The 24,672-nt window shown below is 41.9% G+C and overlaps 1 protein-coding gene across 3 annotated transcripts; it reads right to left on the bottom strand.

The window, feature by feature from the left end:
• Positions 1-11,175: 11,175 nt before the first annotated feature.
• C1H9orf57 (chromosome 1 C9orf57 homolog) lies at positions 11,176-21,018 on the bottom strand. Of its 3 annotated transcripts, none has more exons than XM_051858771.2 (4): positions 20,871-20,891; positions 19,952-20,064; positions 13,656-13,778; positions 11,176-11,873 (listed from the first exon to the last, which is right to left on the bottom strand). In XM_051858771.2, the coding sequence occupies exons 2-4, from the start codon at positions 20,052-20,054 to the stop codon at positions 11,749-11,751; spliced, it is 351 nt and encodes a 116-aa protein (XP_051714731.2). In that variant the 5' UTR covers positions 20,055-20,064; positions 20,871-20,891; the 3' UTR covers positions 11,176-11,748. The 3 variants fall into 3 exon arrangements, with proteins under 3 accessions (XP_051714731.2, XP_069922004.1, XP_008254614.3); XM_070065903.1 differs by having other exon boundaries at positions 11,177-11,873; positions 20,829-20,962; XM_008256392.4 differs by lacking the exon at positions 20,871-20,891 and adding an exon at positions 20,937-21,018 and having other exon boundaries at positions 11,178-11,873.
• Positions 21,019-24,672: the final 3,654 nt, after the last annotated feature.

The raw sequence follows: 24,672 nt of genomic DNA, 5'->3' as shown, positions 1-24,672 counted from the left end.
TCTTGGTACCTAATCAAAGCTGTATGAGATGGTTTACCAGATGTCTCTTTTTTCCTATCCTGGAAATGTTTAGGTAGCTAACAGACAGCTGCTGCTATGAAGTCTATAAAGAAAACAAAAAAGTGAAAAAGAAAAAGCACCCAATGGGGGAAAAGATGAGATGGGAAAAATAGTCACACCCCTACACAGGAGGTAAACCTGAGGATGATGTCTGTTTAGAACTCATATACTTGCCATGGTTCACTTGGCTAATCCTCCGCCTGCGGCACTGGCATCCCATTTGGGTGCCGGGTTCTAGTGTGGAGGATGTCTATAGAAATTTCATCCTCCAAATTCTTCTGAATCAGATTAATTCTCCTTCAAATGTGGTTTCATTTTCTTCTGCTTTTCCAATCTCTGGTACTTCCTCTGTAAATACAGCAACTTTACTGGTTTCAGAAGAAATTAGGGTATGAAAAATGAACACTGGTAAATGGCTCCACTTTTCCCTCTTCTCCAGTGCCATCTCCAGTGTCGAATCAAATAAACAACCTTCCTTGGATTGATGAAGTCCAGAATTTGAAATGTATTAAGTGAACAGCTGTCTCCATCTCATATATGTGCCTCAAGTATATGAATTCTTTTTTTCTTTTATTTGACAGGTAGAGTTAGACAGTGAGAGAGAGAGAGACAGAGAGAAAGGTCTTCCTTCTGTTGGTTCACCCCCAAAATGGCTGCTACGGCTGGTGCGCTGCGCCGATCCGAAGCCAGGAGCCAGGTGCTTCCTCCCGGTCTCCCATGTGGGTGCAGGAGCCCAAGCACTTGGGCCATCCTCCACTGCCTTCCTAGACCACAGCAGCGAGCTAGACTGGAAGAGGAGCAACTGGGACAGAACCAGCTCCCCAACCGGGACTAGAACCCGGGGTGCTGGCGCTGCAGGCAGAGGATTAGCCTAGTGAGCCATGGCACCGGCCCCTGTAGACTTTTTGCAGCTGTTCTAGAAATAACACTTGAACTTAATCCATCAAATAAGAAACTGAAAACCAGTTTTCAAAATCTTACTCAAAATTCCATTTGTCATGACATCTCCAAAATGCTTGCATTATTTCCAACTGAATGCAAAATTAAGGTAGGTGAAGAAAGTGAGTTCAAAATAACAACTGTATTCCATGGATACTTGGAAATAAGGCTTCCAGTTGTATTTGTCAAGTGACCAGAGAGCTGTTCACCTGTGAGCAGTTATTAATGAAATTCGTAGGAACAGACCATTGAATTTGGGTCCTGTTGGGATAGGTGCTTTTCTTTGTGGTTCAACAAATGAAGGTTTGTTATTAAATATACTTTCATTGTTGCCCAGAGAAATATCAACCAAAGAAAGTAATGAAGGGGCTGGCGCTGAGGCATAGCAGATTATCTGCCGCCTGTGGTGATGGTATCCTATATGGGCACCAGTTTGAGTCCCAGCTGCTGCACTTTTGAGCCAGCTCCCTGCTAATGCAGCGGAAGATGGCTCAAGTGCTTGGGCCCCTGTACCCACTTGGGAGACCTGGAAGAAGCCCCTGGCTTCAGTAAACCAGCAGATGAAACATCTCTCTCTCTCTGTGGCTCTCGCTCTCTACCTCTATAATGATGCCTTTCAAATAAATTTTAAAAAAGAAAGCAATGAAGAAGCTGCCCAAAACTGTTGAATTGTGCAATTATATTCAGTGGATTGAGGCAAGAAAGAGGAGCCAGTGCTGTGGCTAAGCCTTCTTAGTGGGCTAAGTCTCCTCCTGCAGTGCCGGCATCACACGTGGGCACTGGTTTGAGTCCTGGCTGCTCCTATTCCTATTTAGTTCTCTGCTATGGCCTGGGAAGGCAGTAGAAGATGACCCAAGTGTTTGGGCCCCTGCACCCATGTGGAGACCCCAGAGGAAGCTCCTGGTTCCTGACTTGGGATCGGCCCAGCTCCCGCTGTTGCAGCCATTTGGGGAATGAACCAATGAATGGAAGATTGACTTTCTGTTTCTCTCTTTTTCTGTCTATGCCTCTCTGTAACTCTGCCTTTCAAATAAATAAATAAATCTTTTTTTTTAAAGAAGCAACAGAGAAAATTATAAAACTCCATAATTTCTACATTTGGTATCTTGTTATTTCTTTTTTTTTTTTTTAAATCTATTGATCGATCGATTGATCTATCTATCTGAGAGGCAAAGTTACAGACAGAGAGAGTGAGAGACAGAGAGAAAGGTCTTCCATCCACTGGTTCATTTCCCAGATGGCTGCAATGGACAAAGCTGTGCTGATCCGAAGCCAGGAGCCAGGAGCTTTTTCTGGGTCTCCCACACAGGTGCAGGGGCCCAAACACTTGGGTCATCTTTCACTGCTTTCCCAGGCCATAGCAGAGAGTTGGATTGGAAGAGGAGCAGCCAGGACTCGAACTGGCAGCCATATGGGATTCCAGAGCCGCAGGCAGGGGCTTAGCCCACCATGCCACAATGTCAGCCCATCTTGTTATTTCTTGATAATCACACTTGAAGATGAATTTTAACACCGAAAAAAAAATCGTACAATAATTTCAAAATGAAGAAAATAAAATTTTTGCTGTGTCTGTACCTAAAAACAGCAAGTAAGAAAAAACCCAAAGTTATGTGTACACTCACTCCTTTCTTGTTTTCTTCCCCAAAATTTCAGATTCCATTTACTGGGTCTCAATGTTCTCCTTTATAGGCTGTGATTTTTCACATGAATACTGTACTTAAATAGATCATTAACCCATGATTGTTCCCACACTCCATTCAGGATGTTCTGAATTTGTATTAGTTTGTCCTCAGCATGTGGGCCAGGCAGTATTTGCAGTAAAAGCATCTGGTCCCCTGCCCAACCTAATAACTTGAGAATGTTCATTTTATTAAGCTGCCTGGCTGTTCTAATGACCCCAAAGCTTTCAGATTTACAGACCTGTGACCCATCCTTACCAAAAGATGACACAAGTTTTATCTCATAGAGTAGTCTCTTCCAAAATCTACAACTCATCTTCTTTTATACACCTCTAATTTTAGTATTGCTATTATCCTATCCTGCCTTGCTTTCTGGATTGAATCTTCAGGGCAGAAATGAAGAAAGCAGAGGATTAGTTGGTGAGCACTCATCATGTACCAAACTCTCTGCAAGGTGGAATGGATTCTGTTGGTTCTGTTTACAAATAAGGAAGCAATAATTCAAAATGATGGGCAATGGTTTCAGGTTACATAGTTAGTAACTAGTGGCACTAAACTTTGTAAAAATAAAAGGAAAATTATGATGAAAGCAATATGAAAAGAACTATTAAATTCGAGTTGGGAGGTTGAGGGAGCAGGACTTTGGCACAATTGCAGCTGCTGCCTAGGACTGTGAACTTCAGGAACCTTATGCTCTGACCGCGAGCATCTGGAACAGTTCAGACAATTGGACAGTTTCGTTGTACTGAGGCTCAGTATGCTTATCACAATACTGTTGGACTCCAATGTGTAGACACTTCTATATTCTGTTTGTAGATTCTTCATCTTCTGTCAGTCACATAGTCTCTGTTTCTTCTCAGCGTTCAATATCCCTGTGAGCTCCTGCTTTTCCTGCCTTCTTCAGAACACTGATACAGAGTTATCTGAAACTGTGTCTCCCAAACTGCAATTCTTAAGACCTCAAAGAACGTATTTTAATTTTTGACAGGTGCTGAATTTCAGCAAGTTAGACTCTGCTCCTTGGCCTTATTTCCAGTCATTTTTTCCTGTAAGCCAGGTCACTATGTGGCAGTTCTGTGGAAGGGTTCTTTAACTTCTCTTTCAGCTTCTGTTTGGTGGACTTGCCCAGTGTGGAGGCCGAATGATCTTTTTCTGTTCTAGGTCTCATTTTACAGGGCTCCAGAGCCCAGTTCTAGACCCTCTTTCTACCTCTGTGCTTGGGTGGTCTAATTCAGTTCAAAGCTATTTTATAGTGTGGATTTGCCAATGAATCCCAATTTCTACAGTCAGCTCTCTCTCCTGACATCCCAACTTGTACAAGGGCTCTTCCAAAAGATCATGGAAAGCATGTTGTATGAAAGAAACTGTATGTATGGATTTTAATTTTTTTGCCTGAGTACATATCATGATTCTATTTTTTCTATGAATTTATATGTTTTATCTCATATTATGTTTTCATATAGTTGAATCTAATATGTTCAAAGAGAACATTGAGGTCTCTGCTTCCTGCAATGTGTGCCTCACACATGGAAGATGTGTGAAAGATGACTTGGTCCTCCACCCTCTCAGCTCTCTGCCCAGAGATGCCTGGCTCTGCCCACTCTGTCTAAAACAAAGCGCCCAATGTTTCCGTAACCCCCTTAATTTTATTTGCACAGTGTTTGTTTTTAGAAATTAGGTTAGTTTTGCTTTTTTTGCCTTATTCCTCCCACAATAATGTAAGTTCTCCAAAATCAGGAGGTATTTATTGCTTATCCCTGCTACCCAGAGGTTCAAAGTAAGTGCCAGAAATGTTTCTTACTCTTAAGTGTTCACTGCCACTTTCCTAATGCAGGCCTCCGTTATCTCTCATCTGGCTTGCTGCAAAAGTCTAAATGCTTTCTTTGCCATCACTTCCAATCATTTTCCAACCTGAAGCCCTCAGGATCTTTCTAAAATTCAGGACTGTTCACCTATTGCCCTTCTGATCCTCTCAGGGAAGTCTCGTGTTAGTCTAGACCCTTGATCTCAAGCAGACACAACTCGCTCAGGCAAATGTGAATTTTGTGCATTGAGACTCTAAAGAAATAAAGTAAATACAGTGCGGGAAGAGCTGAATTGCAGCTCAACTTCGAGAACCAAGGGAACAAGTGATTCCAATGCTGCCGAGAGTCTCTAACCGGCCCCCTCATCTCCTCCACTGCTGTTCATTTGTATTATTGACTTTTTTTTTTTTTTTTTGACAGGCAGAGTGGATAGTGAGAGAGAGAGAGACAGAGAGAAAGGTCTTCCTTTTGCCGTTGGTTCACCCTCCAGTGGCCACCGCTGCCAGCGCGCTGCGGCTGGCGCACCACGCTGATCCGAAGGCAGGAGCCAGGTGCTTCTTCTGGTCTCCCATGGGGTGCAGGGCCCAAGCACTTGGGCCATCCTCCACTGCCCTCCCTGGCCACAGCAGAGAGCTGGCCTGGAAGAGGGGCAACTGGGACAGAATCCGGTGCCCCGACCGGGACTAGAACCCGGTGTGCTGGCGCTGTAGGTGGAGGATTAGCCTAGTGAGCCGCGGCGCCGGCCATTATTGACTTTCTTCTCTGTCCCTCAGACTGGTGTTTTTCACAAATGGGAAACACAATGGTTTACAAGTTCTAGGTTTTTATTGTGCAGATAACTAGTGACTGTTCCTCTCTGGCTCGAGTTCAGTTAGAAAATTCCAGGTAAGAACTGTCTCTATAACCTGTCTTGGGTTATATACTTAATCTAGAAAAACAATCAATGCTTTTCAAGAAGTTGGGTAAGATAAACATGGAAGTTCTTCAGTTGGGGTGGCAGTGAGGGTCAGTTCCCAGACAAATGGGATATTATCTTCAGGGAATAGAGGGGAGGTGGTAGACAGCACAGTAGCTATCGGAGCTCACTCTCTCTCGACCACAGCGCTGGCCCCATACCCCATCACAGCTCTTAAAGCAAATCAGATTCCTTGGCATGTTTCAAGACTCTGCCTTTTCTGACCCTGCCTACATATAAGCTATCTGTGGCTCTACATCTCGCAGTCTGAACACCAGGCATGCTAAGTTTCTATTATGCTTCAATGGCCCTGCTGGTTTCTTTATTTAGAATTTGTATTAGAGAGTAAATGGGGTTAGTGCTGTGGCATAGCAGGTAAAGCCGCCGCCTGTGGTGCCAGCATCCCATATTAGTGCCTGTTCAAATCCCAGCTGCTCCACTTCCAATCCAGCTACCTGCTAATGTGCTTGGGAAAGCAGCAGAGTATTGCTCAAGTCCTTGGGCCCCTGCTCCTGTGTGGGAGATCCAGAAGAAACTCCTGGATCCTTGCTTCGTAGGCCCAGCCCTGGCCATTGCAGCCATTTGGGGAGTGAACCAGCTGATGGAAGAGCTCTCTCTCTGTCTCTCCCTTTCTTTCTGTAACTCTGCCTTTCAAATAAAATAAATATTTTTAAAAAGAGCAAATAATTTATGTACAGATTCTTATTTATGAATGTCCAGATAAATCCATCATAAGCTAATAATATTCTAGGCCAAAAAATGCATTTAATACACCTAACTTACTAAATATAATTTAGCCTGGCCTACCTTAAAATGTGTTCTGAGTGCTTGCATTGGCCTATTGTCAACGAAAATCATCTAAGACAAAGACTATTTTATTATAAAACATCAAATATTTCATCTACCTGAGGAACACCTGTGCAGCCCCCGAGAGAGCTGGCCGGCGGTGTGCCGCTCCCCCGCGGAAGTGGGGAATGTGGCAGGGGGAACCGCCCTTCCACGGATGTGGAAGGGTCGGTAGCCAACCCTTGAAGAACCAGCAGCAAACCCGGGGAGGGCCGAGCAGACAAAAGAACAGCGCAGGGTCCTGTGTCGTTCCTCCACGAAGAGGGGGAGCGACACTTTCAAATAAATATAATAAATCATATATATATATATGCAGATGAATGGGTTAGGTTTCATAGGCCTGATTAGTTAGTATGAGAATGCATTCTTATAAGGCCACTCCATGTGTTTGGCCTTGTCCCCTCCTGTCTCACACCACTCTCACATGTGCTTGCACATGCGATGCTGTCTGCCATGTTAGGATGCAGTGTGAAGCCCCCACCAGATGTGGCTGCCTGATCTTGGATTCTCACCCTCCAAAATTCTGAGCTAAATAGGCCTATTTAAACTTCCCAGTCTCAGATATTTTGTTATAGCAACACAAAACAGGCTAGGAATGCACATAGTACCACTAAATTTAACACCTAGTTAGCAAGAATAATTAGTTAAAATAGGAAACGACCAGATGGTGAATATTATCAGTAGCAGCCGTATGGGAGCTGAGACATGAATCACAAAGTGGATTTGAGGGCAGGCTTCGTGCTTGCCCTTGCACCAAATTGCTAGTTACAGCTCTGCCTGGGAATTTCATTGTACATAATAATTTCTGATGGCAGAGCTATTAACTTTATTTAGTATGTGTGGGGATGAGGAGGCAGAAAATAAATGCACTGAAAGCAGGACATTATGGGTAGGATAGAACGTGAACCTACCTTTCTCTATTCCTTTTGCTCAGTAGAGCTTTAGGATTTGAGGTTCAGCCAAAGGTTACAGCATTGCTTACAGGTGGGGACCTTCAAAGATCAATGCTATATGCAAGGTGAAAAATGTGTGCCTTTCACTAAGTACAGCCAACTCTAAAACCTTCATTTCCAGGATCTGCAGCCTTAAGGATCTGAGAGAGAGTGACTCTGAACAGTCTGTGTTGAGATGTCCCCACATCTCTTCAAGTGGAGTCTTCTGCTAACATCATACATTAGCCAGAAGTTTTAGCATTAAATGTATTAGCATATGAAGTCCTAACTGTAGAATAGTATGAACTAAAATTTGGCTCCCTATTATGCAATTTACAACATTTAGGTCTCTAGATTTTTTTCTCATTATTATCTAACTAAATATTTCTTTCCAAAGTCCTCACTTAAACTCAGAGTTGCTTGTGAAGCTTAGGGATCAACCATCATCCATTCCATTTGCCTCTCTCCCATGCTTCCTTTAGAGACCCCCACCCAAGTCTCGTTTCCCAGACCCTGGAAGCATAGGCTAACGAGCTGGAGTGGCAGTATCCCAGGGGCTCAGCTTCTTGTCCACCCATCTAATTCTCTCTCTCTCTCTCTCTCTCTCTCTCTTTTTTTTTTTAACGGGCAGAGTGGACAGTGAGATAGAGAGAGAGAGAGAAAGGTCTTCCTTTTGCCGTTGGTTCACCCTCCAATGGCTGCCGCGGCCGGCGCACTGCGGCCGGTGCACCGCGCTGATCCAATGGCAGGAGCCAGGTACTTATCCTGGTCTCCCATAGGGTTCAGGGCCCAAGCACTTGGGCCATCCTCCACTGCACTCCTGGGCCACAGCAGAGAGCTGGCCTGGAAGAGGGGCAACCGGGACAGAATCCGGCGCCCCGACCGGGACTAGAACCCGGTGTGCCGGTGCCGCAAGGGGAGGATTAGCCTAGTGAGCCGCAGCGCCGGTTCCATGTAATTCTCTTAAGTGATGGCATTTGTGGAGGGCTGAGGATCACATGTCTTTCACAGAAGTTCCCACTCTCTCATCTTCCAGCTTAGAGGGTTCAGACTTCTCATTAGTAGAGAACATACCCATAGTTAACTCAGTTATAAAAGTGTGCTCTCTGAAATACCAGAAACGTTATCATTGAGTGCCAGCAGGTAAAGTACTACCTCCCTCCTTTGCTCACCACGTCACTTCAGTCTCTACGCTGCCCAATCATCCAGATGCCCTGAATTTTCAGAGACTTTAAGTGGCATTAACTTAACTACCACGGTTTCCACAGATACAGAGAGAAATGTCATCAGCAAGGAAGCCAGTCTGGTATTTAGAGAGATCCTTGGATCCACTTGCCCTTTAGTCTGATATGTTATGGGTTACAGTCAGGCTAATCTGATCACTTCATATTTAGGTGTGAAGGACTTGAAAAGAATGAACTTGTTAGCTGAAGAAATCATGAATGGATAGGGGCTTGAGTGGGAGGTGTCAGCTAAAAAGATGTGCTTGTGAGTCTAAGGCCATCTGTGAGAAAATCAGGAGAAGGAAAGGAAAACAATAGACACTAATGTGCCCTCTTGAAATCAAATCCCATGGAAACCAAGTACTGAATGTATCAACCTCAGGGAGGGGAAGTGCCCACTGCACAGCCAAGCGTATTCTTTCCATGGCTACTAACAAATTTGTTGTCTTCCAGGTCTAGAGGTTAGATGTCTGAAAGGTTTCTCCAGGGTCACATTCTTTCCGGAGGCTCTGGAGGATAATGAATGGGTTTCTTTGCTATTTCTAGCTTCTAGAGGCTGTCCCACTTCCTTGGTTTGTAACTCCATCTTCAAAGCCAGCAGCATTGCATCTCGAAATCTGTGTCCTCTGCTTCCATAATCACATCTTCTTCCCTGATGCTGGCCTCTCTTCCCTCCTCTCATGGAAATCATTGTGATTACATCAGACCTCCCTTAGTAATCCAGAAACATCTCCCAATCTCAGAAATTCTTAATCTAGGTGTACCTGCCATGTCCCTTTTCCCAAGGAAGCTAACATCTTCACAGGCTCCACAGATGACGCTATGGAAAGTGATAACTCAGCCCACCACACCAAGGTCTCGAGGGTTGTTTCCTGTTTCCAGTGTGACTTTTGGGTCACATTGTCATAAAGATAAGTGGCTTCAGTGACGGTCATCACCTTCCCAGCTTGTGTTTCTCCTATCACGTCCCTGGATTATATGGAACGTTGGTTGTCTACCCAGGGCCTATCTCAAGGTCTGTGTTCAATACCAAGTCTTATTTTTAACCAAAGAAAAGACAGGAAAGAAGTATGAAAGAGTCGATATTGAGTCATAGGATGTTAGAACTTGAGTGAATCTAAGAGGTTGGGTCATCCAATCCTCTTCATCTTATATGAGAGGAGAATGAGGTGCGAGAGGCCGTGTGACATGACAAACTGCTGCCTTTCTATTCTCTTTTCATTGTATCCCGTGGATTGTGGACTAGACTTGGGAAGCCACTGATTATGTAATCTTGTTATTTTTTGCACCCCTCCCATGATTGGTTAAATAATGTCATAGTAAAAATAGAAAAAAATAAGAAAAATAAAAGCTAAATTTCCATGAAACTCACTGATCCAAGGCAACCAATGTTGTTGATGTAGAATAGGGACCGAAGTGAGTGTGGAAGGAAAAATCAAGTTTTCCTTGGATTTTTAAGAAATGTGGGGCTGGTGGTGTGGTTTAACAGGTTAAGCTGCTGCCTGCAATGCCAGCATCCCATATAGGCACCAGTTTGAGTCCTGGCTGCTCTACTTCTGATCCAGCTCCCAGCTAATGCACCTGGGAAAAGCAATGGAAGATGGGTCAGGTTCCTGGGCCCCTGTCACCCATGCAGGAGACTCAGAAAAAGCTCCTGAATCTTGGCTTTGGCCTGGACCAGCCCTGGTTATTGCGGCCATTTGGGTAGTGAACCAGCAGATGAGATTCTCTCTCTCTAGCTTATAAGTCTTTGAAAAAAAAAAAAGCTTGCTTTTCTTCCAAGCTTATAGAGAATCATTTGTTGAGGGCTCACTGTGTGAGAGGTTGCCTTAAGTCAACAATCAAAGCAAATTAAAGACCAGCTCCCTGCTAATGCTCCTGGGAAAGCAGCAGAGGATGATCCAAGTCCATGGGCCCTTGTACCAACGTGGGAGGCCTGGAAGAAGCTCCTGGCTCCTGGCTCCTGGCTTCGAACTGGCCCAACTCTGGATGTTGCAGTCTTTGGAGAGTGAACCAGTAGATGGAAGACCACACTCTGTCTCTCCCTTTCTCTCTGTAACTCTGCCTTTTAAATCTTTTTTTAAAAAAAGATAATCAAAGAAGATTTCATTGACATTCACTATTTACCAATTGGATTTATCAAACTCCTGAAAATATAAAGACTTTAAAATAAATTTGAAACACAGGGTCCAACAATGGAGCATAGCGGGTAAAGCCGCCGCCTGTAGTGCTGGCATCCCATATGGGTGCTGATTCAAGTCTCAGCTGCTCTCATTCTGATCCAGTTTCCAGCTAATGTGCCTGGAAAAGCAGTAGGAGATGGCCCAAGTCCTTGTACCCCTGCACCTATATGGAAGACCTGGAAGAAGCTCCAGGCTTCTGGCTTTGGAACAGCCCAGCTCCGACTGTTGTGGCCATTTGGGGATTGAACCAGCAGATGGAAGACCTCTCTCTCTCTGCCTCTGCCTCTCTGTAATTCTGCCTTTCAAATAAATTTTTAAAATATTTGAAATACAATAACTTTCAACTTAAAACATTAAATATAATCTGTAACACATAAAAGCTTGTGAAATATAAAGTGTATTCATACCCCTTTTAAATTCCTATGGATTGGAATCTATTCTTCTGCTTGACTAGAGTTGTTTAATATGCCAAAATTAGACAAGCCAAAGCACTTAAGTGTGGTTAATATATGGGGGTCCAGAATCTGGGCCTAGCTTGATGAAGATGGGAGGAATAAGTGCAAGCGTTCCCACTTGGTTCAACTCTTTGTCATTGGGCTTCATGGTTCCCACAGGCCTTGTTTGCTCATTCGTGGTTCATTTCTTTCTGTGTTATTTGTCAAAACAAGTTCTCCCATACCATAAATCAGCCCAGAATAACAAGTCAGTTTATTCTAGAAACCAAATGAACACTCTCATGTCACTGGTATCTTGTGATACAATTCATTTGTAACTATATTTTGGAACATGGAAATACTTAGGGTAATAAGCTAATTAGAGATGATGTGCATCATTCCACTTGGAGAGTATAATTTTCACTTCTTGGTAATATTGAAATCATCTGTGTTGAGCAGAGGAGCTAAGTAGAAGAGAAAGAAGGCATTGGCAAGGATGTTTCTGAGGTGACTTGGAGGTGGTGGGTGGCGAGTTGGGCTCTTTGAAAACCAAAGTTAATTTAAGACCATAACCCGACTATGACCTGCAAGCTTCTAAGAGTTTAGAAGAGGGCTAATTGATGGAATCTGCCGTTTTGCCATAACTGGGTCAAGTTTTGATCAGCCAAGTATTTTGCATATGAACCATTTCCTCAGAAATTGCACAAAGGGCGGTGGCAGCAGTGAGTAGTGTGAGCTTCATAAGCAGTCACAGTTCTCTGGAAGCACTCCGAAATGTTCTCTGTGCAGCCTTTAATTGTAAACCACTGAATACCACCTGAAGGAAAGAAAAGAGGTAGATGTAAGGGAACTGTCTTGGGAGGTACAACCTGCCTGGCCATACTTCAGATAACCAACTAGAAAACAAAACAAAACTAGACTAAACAGAAAGCAAAAACAAAACTAAAACCTAGGTTTTCTACCTAGAGTTTCTACCACTAGGAATGGCTCATTTCATCATCTTGCCCTTAAGAACTCTCGCATAAACAATTTGAGTTGAATACATGGGACTCCACAAGCCTTGAAATTAAGCAAGGTGGCTTTCAGACTCAAGATGATAGAAGCCATGCAATTGCTTTGCCTGTGTAGCGGCTGCCTGAAATCCTCCTGATAATTATCCCCTGGCCTCACCCAGGTCATGAGTTTTTCAAAGGGCTGAATCCACAAAGGGATCATGTGGATGTGCAACAGATTCTCAGAAATGGAAGCTTATCCATCACCATGACCTTACTTAATTTTTTCCTTGATTAAAGAAGTCACATATTTACTGTTGAAAATGCAAAAAAAATATATAAAAGTGCAAAATAAATGTAACATCTTGTAATCGCACCACCCTAAATGTCAGTGGTGTTAGGGAAGAAAAAAGCAATTCCTCAAAGGCAGCAAAACACATGAAGTTTGGATACTTAAGAAAACAGCATTCAACTCAGGATGATTTGTGCTTGCCCATCCCCAGGTCATTAGGTAATGCCCAGAGTCAGTGCTGTTATCACAACTGGATGGGATTGCAGGGTGGAGGGGGAAAGAGGTCTTGGTCAGGGATGCTGTGATTCAACCTACCACATAAAAGACTGCCCTCTGTGACAAAGAATTAACCTGCCCCAAATTCCCATGGTGCCCAACTTGAGAAACCCTATCTATAAAACTACCAAAAGTGTAAGTTTTGCTTCTATTTGTTTCATGTCAGTGTGAAATGGCAAAGTTTCCAAGAGAGGGACTTGCTCTTCCCACCTCAATGTACTTTCTGGGCCTTTTTCCCACCAAGAGCTATTTTGCCAGCTAAGCTTCCAGGTTCTTTCTTGTGTGTAGAGTTAATGCTTTCATACTCATTTGGATGCCAGTCTGATTAGATGACACATTGTTCATATTCAGGAAGAGATCAGTCTCGGAGAACCAAGTCTCTAGTAACTGTGCAAATAACTAGAGGACTTCAGAAAATTCATGGGAGAGGAGTGGGCATTTGGCGTAGTTGTTAAGATGCTGCTTAGAATACCGATGTCCTGTGAGTCCAGCTTCCGATAATGTGGCTCCTGGGAGGCAGCAGGTGATAGTTTAAGTACTTGGGTCCCTGCCACCTCTGTTGAAGACCTGGATTGAGTTCCTGATTCTTGGTTTCAGCCATACTGGCTGTTGTGGGCATTTTGGGGAGTAAACCAACAGATGGGAAACATCTGTCTGTCTGTCTGCCTTTCAAATAAAAGGCAAAAGAAGAGTATGGAAAATGGACTTCAAAGATATTCACTTTGGTGGAAACATAATTTTGAAATCCATTTTCAAAAAAAATTTGGAATCCATCCCTAGTTTTTCATAGTGTGTAATTTCCATGAACTTTTTGAAATACACTTGCGTTCAGTCTTTCTGTGCCTCAGATTTCTCATCTGTAACATGAAAACAATGGCAGGATCGATTTAGTTCATACCGTTGTTTTCTTGTGTATTGTAGTCCTGGGAAAGCCCTTTGTATACATCTGGCTTGTAATAAATGTTCAGTGAATATTTGCTCTTACACAGACTTTCCCTATGATTATTTTAAGTTCATATTTTTAACTGTCAATACTTACCTTTGGTGTGGACCTCTTTAATACAGTACTGACCAGGCTTTGTTCTGCACGTTCCAAAGTCTAAAAGACATCCATGGAAGGGGACTGAGAGGTTGCATGATCTGCATATCACACCTCCAACATCTCCAAGTATAGAGGCAAAAAAATAAGGGACAGATAGGGATGGAAACCAGGGAGAAAGAAAGAAAGAGGAGGAGAGATCCAGAAATAAATCAGTGATTTTCAGCTTTTAAAAGAAGTATTTTAAAATTAATTCTAAAAACTTGCATAAATTAAAATTATTTTCATTTCAAGAATTTAATGAGAGAAATTTCAAAGCATATGCTACATTCATGAATTGGAAACACCCTGAACTTATGAGAGTAATCAGAAATAAAGCCAGGTGGTTTAACCAACTCAGTTAAAATTAAGTCAGTACTTCAGTGCTTAATTAAATCAAACCAAAGTTATTTCACCAGAAAATTTAATTTTAATTTTAGTCACATATCCACTGTTAAGGCTTCATTTCAATGGCTATGGTGCTGTATTATACTTAGCAGGTTCTTCATGAATATTTGTGGAATAATGTTTACATGTTAGTTCCTTCAATACTCAAATTTGGTGACTCAAAAGCATTATTCATTTTGGTTATGTAGAAATATTTCAGAGATTCTTGAGACCTAGTCAACATAGGCAAGGTTGGGAGACATTATAAAGAATGGTTTCCATATTCCAACATATATCAGTTTATTTGCACAGTTGAAAAAAAATAAACACAGATTCCCTGAGCTGCCATAGAGCTGAGTTAGAATCTATGGGCAGTGTGGCCTGGGAATCTGTATTTATATATATATATATAAAAATATCTGAGGAAATGTGATTTTGCTATAAATATCTGGATCAGTGTTTGAGAACCATTAAATCCATTGATTCAGGAATCTACTTTGTAATAACTTCTTGCAGGGAGCCTTGGCTAGTAATGAAAATCCTGTGATCAGTAAAAACAGTTTAGATTGTTGGAAGATTTTGAATTTGAGCTAAAATTTGTTTCAGTGTTTCCATCTTTCAATACATGGCAACCTCTGCCCTATCACTGCTGTTCACTGATAACCCCAAAGAAGAGTTTACTAGACATTTTTTACAGTGCATTTTGCATCTCCCTCTGCCATATTGGGAGTTAAAAGATATAATAGGAAACAGTCTGGCTGATGAGGCTAAATCAACTATTGACTTCTCTCCAGATTTGACCTTATCTGAAGAATCTTGGTAAATTTCATGTTGCTTCTCCTACTAAGTATGACAGACTTGCAATCCATAATCAATGATCACACAACAAATTTTTGTCAGAAAGGAAAATATGGGGCAGGTGCTGTGGATTAAGCCACTACTTGGGACATCTGCTTCCTGCATCTCATATTAGAATGCCTTGGATGGAATCTTGCCTCTGCTTCTGATCTGGCTCCTTGCTAATGCACCTGGAGGACAGAAGATGATAGCTTAAGCATGTGGTCCCCCTGCCACTCACATGGGAGACCTGGGTGGATTTCTGGCTGCTGGCTTTGGCTTGACCTAGCTCTGACTGTTGTGGGCATTTGGGGAGTAAGCAGCAGATAGAAGGTCCCCCTTTCCCTTTCTAGGTCACTCTACCTTTCAAATAAACAGCTTAAAAAAAGAATAAAAAAAAACAACAATGAAACAAATGCTAAGGACTCTGCAAAGCAACTTACATGCATTAGCTCAATTATTTACCAAAATATGTCTTTCAATAGGTCTTGTAGTTGTCCATATTTCAAATAAAACTGAGACCCTAATAATTTGCATAAGTGGCAGAGAAACGTCTGAGGGAATCCAAGCCCTTGTACATAGTAAGAGCGCAGTGTCCCTGGAGCGGTCTACCTTTTGTATATTCCAAATCTCCTGATCAACCTCTTTCTGCTGAAGATCTTGGCTTTTCCTGGAGCAGTGTCAATTGTTTGGAGTACTAGAGCCGTGTGCTTCTTCAAGTTATCCCTAAGTGATTTTGCTCTTGGATTTGTGACAGCTTAATCTCAGAACTTGCCCTTAGAGCCTCATTCAACTCTATGATGTACATACACCCCCTCCACCCCCTACCCCAGTGTGAAGAGCTCACAGATATTGAAAGGAGACAGAGTGGGGATGGTGAATGGTGAAAAGGTAGAGAGAACAAAGGTCCCTCTAGGGTAATGTGGAACATTTTCTTAACCTAGCTGGGGAAGCAGCCTGAGCTACAAAGCCAAGTGTGATGATGAAAGAGATATGAAGAATTTGGTTGCTTAGCTGGGAGAAGAGCAGGCCCTGGCGCCAAGGCCACGCAGAAGGCCAAGTGGTTGCAGCTCTTGGCGGCTGGTCTGGGAGTATGGTGAAGACAAAGAGCCCTCCCCTCCTCCCTGCAACAGGCTTTGCTTCTGTTTCCTTCAAAAAAAAAAAAAAGATGAACCTTTTTCTCTGTCCTCTAAAAGTCACAACCAAATTCGAGGAGTGGGAGATAAGACGGCAGAAGCAGCTCACCACACAAGAAACATTTTTCTTAAAGGACCTTGTACAAACTTTCCAAAGGGTGTAAAACTCCAGATCACTTCTCTCAACAGCTCTTCCCTGCTGAAGAAGCCCCTCCCAGCCGCTTTCCCTCTGTTCTTTTCAATAATCTCTTTTGTTTAATCGCCTTCTCAGTTTGTTCATGTGCCTCATAGTTCATCGCAGGTAGAGCAAGTTCCTTGGGTTTGTATTTGTTGTAACCGATACCTGCACTTTGTCTAAGGTCCTGGACTGTTTAGCTGGGAAAAGTCTGTTCTAGCTTTTCTCTCTCCCTCAGACATTCCATAGCCAATGTTCACTGCCGCCTTCTTCCTAAAACCTTGCCCTGACATTCTTCACTTTATCTGAGAATGACACCTTAGCTTGCAGGCTTTTTGTTAATAGTGATTACTCAGTTGCCTGAATACTTAGAAATATATTCTCAGACCCCATTTCCTTTCTTCCAATCCCTATTTGAAAATGCACTATTGATTTTATTAGTGTACTTACTATATGATATCATCCAATTTTAAAAAGTTTATTTGAAACCAGAGTGATACGGAGAGAGAGAGTGCAAGAGAGAGATCTTCCATTTGCTGATAAAACAGCTGGGGTTGTGCCAGGCTGAAGCCAGTTGCCAGGACCTCAGTCTGAGTCTCCCTTGTGGGTGGCAGGCACCCAAGCACTTGAGCCGCCATCTGCTGCTTCCTGTGGTATACATTAGCAGGAAGCTGCATTGGAAGCCAGGTGGGACTTGAATACAGGCACTCTGATACGGGATGTGGGAGTTCTAAGGGGCAACTTAACCTCCTGGGTCACAACTTCTACCCTGAGATAATCCAATTAGATAATTAAGTTTAATGTTTCAGGTTAGATGAATAATGAATAATTTCCTTATATCATCAATTTTGAAGTATGCTATTTGTGAGTTTATTATAGGAGAAACAACTAACATATAATTATCTAAATGTGTATTATAAACCATATAAATATAGAGATATTGAACATATAGTATAAATCATGATGATGGTGATCTTTTAAGATAACCACTTCTGTCTTCCTGAGATGCAAGCAGTAAGTTCCAACAACAAAATTTTTCCTTACGCTGAATTTTCTTCTTTTGCCCTCGCTTCTTTCCTAAAGGTCCAGAAAAATTAATGTAATCCCTGAATCATTTCTTCATGATACCCAAGACACTGAAGGCATTGTCTTGCTATTTCTCACCTATTCAAATGCTCCCCTCTGTGTTCTTTTTAGAAGAGAGATATAAGAAATTGTAATGCATTGGAGACCCAAGCTGTGCAGTTTCAGTTTCTTGTTGTCTTTTCTGCATGGGGTAATCGGAATTCTACTGCGCACTGTACTTAGAAATCAGAGTATGTGGAAACCACCAATTGGTGTTCTGTGGGCCAGACTGAGTTAACTAGAGCTTTTGAAAATTGTATTGGTTGATAATGTCTAAAAATTGAGAGTTTCCCCATAAGCCTGAGTTTCTAAATTTTCCCAAAGAATCAGCAGAAGATTTAGCAGTGGTAGACCGTGCTTTTTCCAAGGCAGGAAGTATTTGTGCCTGAGTATCAGCCTTCCCTCTTTGTGTGGTAGTTGATGGACTTGCCCCATTTTTATTTTCTGGCTAAACACTTTATGCATAATTTGAGTTGGTAACTCCAGTATTTGGCACCAAAATTCTCTAGGTCTCAATATTAGAATTTTATCTATCTCTGGGATTCCTTATATATTCTTCCTACTGTCCTGTAGTCTCTGGACTAATAATATCAGCATCACTTGGAAGCTTGTTGGAAACTCTCAGGCCCTCACCCCAAATGTACGGAATCAGGCTCTTCATTTTAATAAGATCTGCAGGTGATTCCTATACTGCAGTGGTTTGAATGTGGGTGGTCCTCTCTGAAACATGTGTGAAACCTATCCCTTCTTTGTGGGACACTGATAGACCAGGTGAGACCTTTCAGGGGTGATTAGAGCTCTGCCTTTATGAACAGATTAATCCATTCATGTGATGGGTTAATGACTTAGTAGGTTATCAGAATCCTGGGTCTGCCATAGGAGCAAAAGGCAGCGTGGCTAGGTCTCCTTCTAGTGTCCCGTCTCTTGCCTGTGCTGCCAGAAAGAGGGTCATCACCAGATGTGACCCCTCGACCTTGGACGAGAACTGTGAGCCCAAAAAACCTCTTTGTAACTTATTCAGGCTATGGTACTGCATTGTTAGCAACAGAAAGACTGAAACGTATATTACATTTGTAAAGTACTACTGCAGGAAGCTGCCTTCTGCTGCTTCCTCTGCCATCTTCTCACTCTGAATGACTATGCGCTGTCTCCGTCTGAGTTCTGCATAGAGCAGCTGTGCTTCTTACTGTCTCATATTTCATTGATAGACTCCACTGTGGTGCTCGACCATGCCCAGCTGGCAACATTACCATTATGAATATTTACCCAGCTTGAGAGGCTTTTATGAATTCTGTAGTGGGAACTGAAATTTTTCTATTACCTGCTTACTTTTTTTAAGCGTAGTCATTTATTTTTATTATATTTGAAAAGCAGACAGGCAGATGGAGAGATATTTCCTTTTTCTTGTTCCTTCCCCAAATGTCTACAATAGCTGGGGTGGGGCTAGGTCAAAGCTGGAAGCTCAGGAGTTAGTCTGGGTCTCCTACATGGGCGGTAGGATCTAACCACTGGAGCCATCGCCTACTTCCTTCTCAGGTGTGCGTTATCAGGACGTTGGCGCTGATGAAGAGTAGCTGGGACTTGAACCAGGCATTCTATATGGGATGCAGGCAGCCCAAGTGACAACTTAATCTCTGCACCATGTGCCAGCCCCTATATGATTCTTCTGTAAACGAAGGATTGTTGGAGTAGATGGCGAAGAGCATGTCTAAGAGGAAAAGTTTGGGCCAGCACTGTGGCGTAGTAGGCTAAGCCTCCTGCAGTGTCAGCATCTCGTATGGGCACCATTTAGTGTCCTGGCTGCTCCTCTTCCAATCCAACTCTTTGCTTGTGGCCTGGGAAAACAGGGGAAGATATCCCAGGTGCTTGGACCCTGTACCTGTGTGGGAGACCTGGAAGAAGCTCCTGGCACCTGGCTTCAGCTCAGCTCAGCTCTGGCCATTGCACCCATTTAGGGAGTGAGCCAATGGGTGGAAGACCTTTCTATCTCTCCCTCTTTCTGTAACTCTCCCTCTCAAATAAATAAATTTAAAAAAATCTTTAAAAAGTCTCCTAAATCTTATTTAAAAAAAAAAGCAAAGAAAACTTCCAGGAGGCCCACATCTATGCTCCTTTTGTTCCAGTTAATTTCCTTGGACAATATTTATAAGGGCTTCTAGCAATATTAAAAGCAACAACAACATTAGCAATGATAATAGTGATATGTGGTATGCAGGACCACATACGATCTAACAGCTCTGTTTCTTCATCTATAAAGTGAGAAATAATAGAATCAAAGATACAGAGCTGTCACGAGGATTAAATGATTTAATACAAATGAAATGTCTTGGACAGAACCCAGCATTTAGTAAGTGCTCAATAAGTGTTAGTGCCTATTATATTATTATTAATATTAATATTATTAATTAGCTGAATGCCTATTCAGGCCTTGTTTAGGCACCCAGAGTACATTAGAGTGAGAAGTTGGTTGGTGCAACAATATGTTTAGAAGGTGGCTTCTACAGCAGTGCTGTTCAACTTGCCTTATTTAAGGCCACTATCCACTTAGTCATATTGTAATACAGCAAATTATTTTTATTTGTACCTTGTTAACTTACCACATAATAGGCAGAATAAGATAAAAACACCGACAAAGACAACCTTTCTCATTCTCAGATTTTCAGTCAAAAAGATAAAAGAAGGGAAGACACATATCACCATTAAACCTTTCCTAGGGAAGTAATAAAGTTAAAGATTTATGTTAACAATTAAAAATATAATTAATTAATTGATTTGTTAGAAAGGCAAAGTCATAGAGAAAAAGGGAGACATATGCACAGAGAGAAATCTTCCATTTGCAGATACATTCCCCAGATATCTGCAACAGTCGGGGCTGGTCCAGGTCAAAGTCAGGAGCCAGGAACTGGTCTACAATGTAGGTAGCAGAGACTCAAGTATTTAAGCCATCATCTGCTGTTTTCCTAGGTGCATTGGCAGGAAGTTAGTTCAGAAGCTAAGTAACTGGGACTGAAACAAGGCACTCAGATATGGGATGTGGTCATCCCAAGTGGCATGTGAATATACTCCACCACACAGCTCCTCCTGTGTTAGCTATCTTATTAAGGGAAATGACTAGGAAAAATTAAGCAAGTGCAAATAAATTTATTTTGTGAAGGAAGAAAACTAAGGTACCCATTTCTTTACCAAAAATTCACTGTAAAACTTTCCCTAGTGTCAGAACATTTTAAATTTGTCTTCTTACTATCCAGTATTACTCCTTCCCTTCACTTTTCCCCTGGATTACAATTGTGTAATACAAAAATGTGAAGTAAGATAGAGGGTGCTTCCAGAATAATATTCTATCAGAAAACTTTTTAACTATTGACCAAAAGGAAAGTATTCATTTAATTTTGTCCTTGAACTAATTCTTTCACTGAAAAAATGGCATATTTATAAGGAAAAACATTTTATGATAGTTAACAATATAATACTTACTAAAATGAAAGGAAAGGAATTGTCAGATTGGCTAAAATGTACCATTTCAGCTATTCATACCCATCCTTCTTTTTCATGAAGGTACTATGGGGGTTTTCTGAGTCTGACCTTGTGTAAAAGGATGACAGCAGGTAAAATTTCTGTTGTGGTAAAATCTGTTATAACTGACACCAACAGCAAGTTCCTGACCTACTAGATTCCCAACGGTTTAAACAGTAAAAGTTGCCCTTGACAACAGGAAAATTTTTCACTTGAACATTCTGGTATATATGGAATTTAATCAATCACATTACCCATGAAATTAACAAAATAGGGCTAAATCAGTCAGTAGTTAAGCTGACTAACTGTAAGTTGGCTAAAGATATCTATGTTCACTATGTTAGTGATTATTTAGTTGGGATATGCATAGCCGTATGGCATATTCTTGTTTATTATATAAAGTATTTGGTCTTGATTTGTATATAAAAAAGAAAATCACATAATCCTTAAACGACAACTGATTTTTAAGAATAATGTTTATTTCTAAATTAATATATAATTACAAATTAATACATACTTCTTGAATAAAATAAAAATATTTAGGTTGTTAAAATCTCCTTAACCATGTTTCTGCCAAACCTGGTATCTTTCTCAAATGTCACCACATTATCAATATGCTGAATATTAAAAAAAAGATTCCCTGTAGTTTATTCAAGGGTATCCTTTTTATTCTGTGCATTTTTATCATACACTTGTAACATTGGAATGTTACCGAAAATCTAGTTCTTGTCAATTTTGTCAAATTAGAATAATGAGAACAAGGTTTAAGTATAAAGAAAAGATAAAGTTTAATAACTTATGGTGGATGTAGAGGGAAGCAGACTAAGGGCTTAAGAACTCTGAACCTCTCAGTAAGGGTGGTCTGGGGCTTCTAAGGAGTGCAAGAGAGGGAGGTGCTACTGAGGATGTGACTAATGGCAAGTCAGGACTAGACAGACGCCGTGTCTGGCAACAAGATACTATCTCGAATGTCAGTGCAGCACTTTGAGAAACTTGCTGACGACTTGAATTTATCATGAGGAGGGCATAACCTGATGTTCTACACAACCAGTTACAAAATTTATTTGGCTGGGATCTCAAAGAGTTGAGGTATTGTGCTAAGAGTTTCATTGGCCAGGATGAGGCCCACTAAGCCTAGAATGTATGCTTATTTGTACCCCTTTGCACTCTGTTACAATAAATCCAGTCTTCTGGTCATATTGACTGGGGAAGCAGGGTAACTTTGCAACTTCACTTGGCTTTCCCCAGGCCAGTTTCTGGAATTCACAAGCAAGCATTATTTATCTGCTGAATTGAACCCTGTAGTTACAAACTTGGTAATTAGCTTTTGTTCATCAGAATATGAAAAGGAAAAGGAAGATGTATTTGGTATGGTTACGGGAATATACATAATAGAACTTTTATCTTAGTTTTTTTTTTTTTTTTTTTTTTTTTTTTTGGATAGGCAGAGTTAGACAGTGAGAGAGAGACAGAGAGAAAGGTCTTTCTTTTTTTGTTGGTTCACCCCCTAAGTGGCCACTACAGCTGGCGCGTTGCAGCCGGCGGGCTGCGCCGATTCGAAGCCAGGAGCCAGGTGCTTCCTCCTGGTCTCCCATGCAGGTGCAGGGCCCAAGGACTTGGGCCATCCTCCACTGCACTCCGGGCAACAGCAGAGAGCTGGACTTGAAGAGGAGCAACAAGGACAGAATCTGGTGCCCTGATCGGGACTAGAACCCGGGGTGCCGGTGCCGCAGGCAGAGCATTAGCCTAGTGAGCCACGGCGCCGGCCTTATCTTAGTTTTAATAAAATAACATCATATCCTATATATTCTTCCTTCCCCTTCGTATTTCTTGTAAAGATATGTTCAAAATCTTTATATGTCAATCATGAAAACTGCTTAATTATTGTGCTCTACAGTATTTGCTATTATGGATACATTGTGAACTATTTAGCCACCCCGTTGTTGATAAGCACATTGTTTTATGATGAACAACGCTATATGTGTGTATACTGTACCACCTTGTATACACATGCAAGTTATTTCTCTGAGATAGATTCCAAAGAGTGAGATACCTTGTCATAGTGTTTATCCCTTCAGTATTTCAATAGATAGGATTTAATACATTGGTTAGGACACTCAGTTCCCATATGAAGATACCTGATGCCCAGTTCTGGCTCCTGTTTCCAGTTTCCTGCTAATGCAGGCCATGGTTGTCACCCATGAGGAAGTCCTGGATTGAGTTCCTGACTTCCAGATTTGGCCTTGGCCCAGCCCAGCCATCATGGGCATTTGGAGAGTGAACCAGCAGAACAGAGCTCTCTTGTCTCTCTGTCTCATAAATAAATATATAAACATTTTTAAAATCTTAAAAATTGCTCCTGAATGTAGCTATATCAATTTTCACACCAACCTACGATGTATGAGTACTTTTTCTCCCATGCTCTCATTAATGCTGAATATAAGATTTATAAAATAATATTTATTAAAAACTAAAATCTAAATTAAAATAACATTTTGCTAGTTGGCAAAGATGAGAAAATAGAAATGTTACTGAGAAAAAGTGTTCTGAAATTTGCACTTTCAGTCAGTGTGGAGAAATGCAAATAAGTATGTATGCGCATTGGTATACATATACTTTTATTAAAACATCTATTTATTTATTTTAAAGGCAGAGTTAGAGAGAGGAAGACACATACACAGATACACAGAGTGAGAGCTTCTATCTGCTCCTTCACTCCCCAAATGGCTGCAATGACCAGGCCAAAGCCAGGGTCCTGGAAATATACCTGGGTCTCCCATGTGGGTAGCATGGTCCCAAGTACTTGAGCCATTTTCTGCTGCTTTCTCAGATGCATCAGCAGGGAGCTGGATAGGAAGCACAGCAACTGGGACTTGAATTGACATTCAAATAGGATGCTGACATCACACGCTTAACCCCCTGCACTGCTAATTTACTAGTGCAGTCGCATATAGCTTTTATCCCAATAGCTATAGATTTGTAGCCTGCTTTTTGAAAACTTAGCTTCATAGTTTATTTGTTCTGTCATTAACTCTCTCTCTCTCTCTAATATATATATATATGTTTCTGTAATATCCAACCATATAGGCTTATTATGATTTATTTAATAATTTACATTTTCATTTTATATATATATATATTTTAAGATTTATTTGAGAGGCAGAGTTACAGAGGGGCAGAGGCAGAGAAAGAGAGAGGTCTTCCATCTGCTGGTTCACTTCCCATATGGCTGCATCGACTAGAGCTGTGCCGATCTGAAGCAAGGAGCCAGCAGCTTCTTCCTGGTCTCCCACATGGGTGTAGGGCCCAAGGACTTGGGCCATCTTCTACTGCTTTCCCAGGCCACAGCAGAGAAAGCTGGATTGGAAGTGGAACAGCAAGGAATCGAACCAGTGCCCACATGGGATGCCACAATTGCAGGCGGAGGCTTTACCCGCTATACCACAGCACTGGCCCCTTCATTATATTTTTATTTGTGTTTGACTATTTTTTTAGGATAAATTCATCAAAATGGAATTACTGAGACAACATATCTTTTATTTATTTATTTTTTGACAGGCAGAGTGGACAGTGAGAGAGAGAGACAGAGAGAAAGGTCTTCCTTTGCCATTGGTTCACCCTCCAATGGCCGCGGCGGCTGGTGCGCTGCGGCCAGCGCACCACGCTGACCCGATGGCAGGAGCCAGGTACTTATCCTGGTCTCCCATGGGGTGCAGGGCCCAAGCACTCGGGCCATCCTCCACTGCACTCCCTGGCCGCAGCAGAGAGCTGGCCTGGAAGAGGGACAACCGGGACAGAATCCGGC

Source organism: Oryctolagus cuniculus, chromosome 1 (genome assembly GCF_964237555.1).
Source record: "Oryctolagus cuniculus chromosome 1, mOryCun1.1, whole genome shotgun sequence".
Taxonomy (NCBI): Eukaryota; Metazoa; Chordata; class Mammalia; order Lagomorpha; family Leporidae; genus Oryctolagus; species Oryctolagus cuniculus.
Note: the sequence above shows the minus strand (reverse complement) of the source record. Positions and strands in the feature narration are given on the sequence as shown.